The 6,399-nt window shown below is 39.8% G+C and overlaps 1 protein-coding gene across 1 annotated transcript; it reads right to left on the bottom strand.

Annotated features, from left to right (window-relative positions):
- Positions 1–2,723: 2,723 nt before the first annotated feature.
- On the bottom strand, positions 2,724–4,222 carry LOC142334909 (tyramine receptor Ser-2-like). The gene has a single exon (XM_075383237.1). It carries the CDS (start codon positions 4,220–4,222, stop codon positions 3,065–3,067), a length of 1,158 nt encoding a protein of 385 aa, XP_075239352.1. The 3' UTR covers positions 2,724–3,064.
- Between the last annotated feature and the right edge of the window lie 2,177 nt (positions 4,223–6,399).

Here is a 6,399-nt window from a genome sequence, read left to right as displayed (position 1 = left end):
AAACGCACACACATTCATACATACACAAAACCGCACGCACACACACAAATGATTACATAAACAAACACAAACACACACGCGCACATATGCACACCCACAAACACGCAAACACAAACACACATTTAGCTACAGACAAACACACACCTAATCACATACAAACACTCACACCCACAGAGACACACACTTACACATAAACACATACCCATGCGCACACACGCTCGCTTACACACACTCAAACACACACACATACACACACAGAGACACACACACAGACACAAATACAAGCTCACACACACACACACACACGCACACACAAACACACACTTTCTTTCACACACACACACACCAACGCTCTCTCTCTCTCTCAAACACGCACACACACACAAACGCAGACACACACACATACAAAAGCACACATGTACACACACACTCACACACACACAAACGCACATAATCACACCCACACACACACTCACACTCACAGACATACAAACACACACAAACACACTCACACACACACACACACGCACACGCACGTACACAGACACAGACTCTCTCTCTCTCTCTCTCTCTCTCACGTACACATACACATACACACACACTCGCACACACACGCACGCACTCACACACAAACACACATAAACACGCGCTCACAAACACACACTCTCTCTCACACAAACACACCTACACACACATCACACGCACACACATCCACACACACACGCACAAGCACACACTTACACACACACACGCGCACACACACGCACACACACACACACTCACACAAACAAACACATGCACACACACACACATACACACATAAACACACACTCACACACACACACACACCTACACACACATCACACGCACACACATCCACACACACACGCACAAGCACACACTTACACACACACACGCGCACACACACGCACACACACAACACACTCACACATACGCACATAAACACACATTGTATGAATGTTTCTTTTGTCTCATGTTGGCAATCCAAAATGATATCTTTCAGCTAAACGACAAACGTATTCACCCGTTTTAGATATCTCACGAACGCTCCTAAGCCTCAATTTGATGTAAATTTTCATAAGCTGCTTGTGCCAATATAAAGTGATCGCAAAATTTTTGAAAAATTATCAAAGTTGAAGAGCAATTGATATCCAAGACTACCAGTACTATTTCGGTTGTAATGCAAAAAGATTGGTCCGCCTAACTTTCATAGAAAAAAGTTCGTATTTCAATCGGAAATATCGACATTTTGGTTATTATATTTTAAAAATAGTTAAATTTTATCGGATCTTAGAGTTGTTTGAAGTGCTCTGCTCAATTCTCCTATTGTTGTTTGTTTGTAACTCCGCCGTAGCCGGTCCCCAGCCCGGTTGAGAGAAGGAGGAGGGGAACACACCCAGAACATACTGGAAAATCTCAAAAAGTTGATTTTTCAATCAACTTGAGATAACTTTCCGACAGTACTTTATAAAAAAGATGTAAAAAAGTGTATGGTGCAGACGTTAGCTCGCCTATGATAATGTTTCTAGCTCGTCTGTGGGGCTGAAGGTGGCTCGTCTATGTTGCAGAAGTGGTGCGTCTATGGGCAATTTTTGGCTCGTCTATATTGCAGAGTTGGTGCGTCTATGGGGCGGTTTTTGGCTCGTCTATGGGGCAGACTTTGGCTCGACCGTAAGTACTTGGTGCGATTATGTTGCTCGTTCAAAAAAATTCCTCGCCTGTGTATGTTTGAACGCACCATACCCCCTGTGTGCGTTCAAAAACGGTATGCGTCATAAACGAGCACAAACGATAACCTCGACCTGGGAACATATGTTGTTCGAATCTACAACGACCGAAATATTTGGTATTGTTCATTCTTCTCATGATAAAACCGTACAATTCCATAGACTAAATTAAACATCAACTGAAGGACTACCGAAAAATTAATTGAATGGAAAATATGAACATTTAGGATAATAGATTGGCTAAATTGGGTATTAAACATTTAACATTCATATCAAAACAGAGCAAGTAAGTCATAGGACTGAATAAGCAAAGCAATGATAGATTTGTTTCCTATTCGCTTCGCTCTCATGCAATCGCTTTTTGGTAAAAAAAACTTATGGTACCTACGAAACGAAATCATGAAAAAAAATCAGGATGATCAGCATAAAAACGATGTAGAATCATATATTTAGAAAACCGAACTGAAACAAAACTGCTTGTAAGAGATGTAAAGAGACGCTTTAATCGAAAATTAGCAAAAAAAAGTGATAGTTAAAGTTAACAACTTTTTTATCAAAAAATAAGAAAATGCGAAACGTAATTAGAAAGACTTTTATCCTCGTGCTCATTATCTGGAAATTGAATAAATTGAGATTTTTCTAACATCATTGATGTTTTCGATGAAAACTAAAGGTCTATAAGCACTCGATTTTGGGGAAAAACATGATTTATTGTTTCGCAATCTGGTTTAAAGCCTGATTCCTTTATTCAAAAAATGACAAAACACTATGAACGTCTTTTCTGACCTCTTTTATCTGGGATTCAATTAAAATGCTTTTGCTGAACCGAGAAAAGGAACTAACCGGGGATTTGAATAGTTTTTGTCAATCCTCCAAAAAATTCAGGAAATGAACCAAATTTAGATATCTTTTCATTTGGTCTACTGTAGTTATCATTATGACTATGATTATATTCAAAGCAAGATGGTAGGAAACAATTCTATTTATAATATGAGACTGAAACTGATTTTTGTCTGAAGAGGACACAACCAGCGTGGCTTCATAATCATTCTCAAATGCAGCAACTTCACACGAACCCGTGTTTTGTAGCCAAACTTTCATTTGTGTGAAGTTTTTGTTATTTTTCTGAAGATTTCCGTAAGGTGAGTTTCTGTAAGAAGAATTTCGTAGAGTTGCTGTATACAGTATTAATTTGATCTGGCATTCTTTTCATCGCTGTTCATTTATCGTTTATGCCGTTTATCCCCCTCCCCAGCGGATGTGGTCATAAACAGAATGGTGGGGGGGGGGCGGAATTGGGTATTAATAATTGATTATCAGTGATCACTGGCACAGAATGCGTGTTTTTGGATATCTTTTCTGAAGCTGCTACTGGCGAAGGTGTAAATGATGGGGTTTACGGCGTTATTGATGTAAAAGAGAGAGCTGAAGAAGAGAGCCACTAGGGTCTCTGTTTGGGATACCCCGTGGAAGTAGTTAGTCATGGCAATCAAGTTGATGATCCAATAGGGCAGCCAGGAGAACACGAACACTGCCGTCACCAGGGCCAGCATGAACGCAGTCCGAGACACCAGACTGTTGGAACCCCCGCCACTTGTGCAGTTGGAATCTCGATCCGGGATTTGAGGAGTTTTACTCCCTCTTAAAAGCGTTTCCTCCGCATGCTCCTCCTGGTGAGTTTTACGAATCGCTGTTTGTATGCCAGAATCGGTCTTTTTAGCCTCTTGTTTACTTTGTGCAGTCTCTTTTTTGATATCTTTCAAGGGGATTACGGTAGTGCCAGCATCCTGAGCCACCGAGAAGGTAGATTGACATGCTTTTGTGGACATCGGCAGCGCCTGCTTCATCTTGAGCAGCTTTTGCTCTTTCTTCAGCACCTTTCTGTACACAAGGGAATAGAGGGTGACAATGGCGATGACACTGGCAACGAAAATTCCAAGCTGGAAAAAAGTGAGAACTCGTCGGAAGGTTTCCAAAGACGGAATCTCTGTCATCTGGCAACGTTGCATCTTCATATCTGGGCTGACCAGCACCTCGAACAAATACAAGTTGGGCGCTGCCACCAAAGTTCCACAGATCAAGCACAACACTGTTATATACTTTGCCATCCTGTACGTAATTCCCAGTGAAAATGGGAAGCAGACAGAGAGAAATCGGTCAGCCGCTATAGCAATGAGGAGGAAATTGGACGAGTACAGACCCAACAGTCGACCAAAAGCAAAGATTTTGCATGCAATGTCTGGATAGTTTTGATAATGATTAGCAAAGGTGATGATCTCGATTGGTAGGATGATAGTACAAACTGAGAAGTCTATAGCAGCCAATGAGACCATAAAGTGCATCGCTACTTTCATTTTCCCCTGCAGGGGTGGTCGTCGCCTCACATGGGCCAGCAGCAGAATCCCATTGCCGATTCCACCCACAATTGAGACAACTAGAGATAGAATCCATTGCTGCAGGTCCTGCATGTACATCGCTCTAAACATAGTTCTACTATTATGACTCCCACATAACATGTCGCTTCAACAAAATAATAAGGATATGTTTCTCTCACCAGGATAACCCCTTATATTGACCTTAGGATCACTTTAAATTATATTAAGCCCGAAAGACGTTTACTGTGAATACTGTCACAGTGAAACGAAACTTCGTGGTAAGATCTTTTTGAGGTTCTTGATAACAAATTGTCAAAATGTCTACAAACCTTCGCTTATTTTTATGAAAACAAGTCTTTCACCAAAATATCCTCCAGACATAACAAGCCATGTAGATTTAAATCTAATGTAGGTTCAAGATCTTGATATGGCAACCAATATTTGTCCAGAAAAAAAAGACGTTGCATGTTTCGGCAAAATGTATCAGGCTTCATTTTACATCAATCGTGGATCAGAACGCATTGGCATTGAAAGAGGTTTCAATAGGAAAAGCGAGCAGCATTTACCACAGAGAAAGAAACAAAAAAAAACAGACTAAATGTCTCCCGGTCTAGCAGAAACTGCATATATCATACATTTAACAAAATGCAATTTAAAGTTAATAATGTTTATTAAACAAACATAAAAGGATAATCAAAAACATAATAAGGAATGGAGAGAGTCTAACCTAGCGAGGATTGGCAACAAGGTCTAGTGGGCCCACTTTTCAGCTAACCCAAGTGGCAAAAACCTTTTTCCTTTAAGTTTATTTCTCTTTTTGATTCCGAGCTGGGTGTCTATCAAAATTTATGTAATCAAATTTTTTTGATAACCCCGAGGGTACCAAATTTATTGCTGTGCAACCGTGCATTAACAAAAACAAATTCCAAATAGTTTTTTTCTTGTTTTTCCTTTTCTTTTTTCCTTTTAATTTTCTACCTGTAAAAAATATATATGTATATATATGGCGTTTCCTCAAATTGGAGAAGTGTTACCTGTAGAATTCTTCAAGGTCTATTCTTGGTCGGTTAATTTTTTTCATATATACTATTGATCTTTCTTTGGCTTGTAGATGCATGGATGCTTACCTGTTTGCGGATGATACCATTTTACGTGATTTGGGATGTACTTAGTTTAAAACTTCTCAAGATTTGGTTTTGGTAAGCAATTGGCTTCTGACAAATAAATCAGTGTTAAATCAGTGTTATCTCTGATTCCATATATCTCTAATTTTGCTTAGAAGTTCGAATGATCTAGAAGTACTTACTCTCTTTCAATTCTTACCGGACAACAAGAAACGCTACAACTCAAATTATCTCCAGATATCATTCCTCATCCCTGAGTTGAAATAAAAGCGGATATTACTTTTCGCAAATGTTTTTACCGACTGAGCTCCGATATTAATACGTTTTGACAATAAGTAGGGCAGCTTGATCTACGCCTCGTTTTAACTTCGGCATAAGTACTTTAGAAGCTCAAATTTGATCCACTTTCTGTTCACCCTGAAAGTTAGTTCTTTTATTTAACCCCGATTTATTCACCCCTGTATCATTTCACCCCTCTATTATTTAACCCCTCTATCATTTCATCCCGCCACTTAGTAGTCAACATTAAAGGCATGTTTTGTCATAATTAAGTGGATAAATTAATCCCACGTTCGGTTGTGATAGTTTCATATCAAGTCCCACGGGCCGCTGAGGCATGGCCATGGCCCGCGAGGCAAGACCAAATGATTATATTGCTAATTTAATTATCCTTATTTAGTAGAAAGATTCAAATCGGGGTGAAATGATAGAGGGGTTAAATGATACAGGGGTGAATAAATCGGGGTTAAATGATAGGGGGTTAAATGAATAGGGGTGAAAAAGCGGGACACCGGTTTTTGCTTTCCTTCCCGGAGCTGTTAGTCAGTTAAAATCAGAGCTGGAACATTAATTTTTACAGCCTGGATTTTAGCCAGGCCAGCTTTCTGAACATGTCCCACTTTGCAATTTACAGCATGTTCTGCAGAGAAAATTATAGTGATTCATCCTACGCATTATTTTGTTATTCTTAGCGTTCTCTGTGAAGCTTCACTAACCGAATGTCCTCAAGCTGAGCATTGCTAATTATCCGTATTCACTCTATCTGAGCAGGCTAATTACCCGCCATTTCTCTATCTGAGCAGGCTAATTACCCGCCATTTCTCTTATCTCTATCTGAGCAGGCTAATTACCCGCCATTTCTCGATCAATTAA

The sequence above is a fragment of the Convolutriloba macropyga genome, chromosome 2, assembly GCF_964194025.1.
Source record: "Convolutriloba macropyga chromosome 2, txConMacr16.3, whole genome shotgun sequence".
NCBI classification, from domain to species: Eukaryota; Metazoa; Xenacoelomorpha; order Acoela; family Convolutidae; genus Convolutriloba; species Convolutriloba macropyga.
Note: the sequence above shows the minus strand (reverse complement) of the source record. Positions and strands in the feature narration are given on the sequence as shown.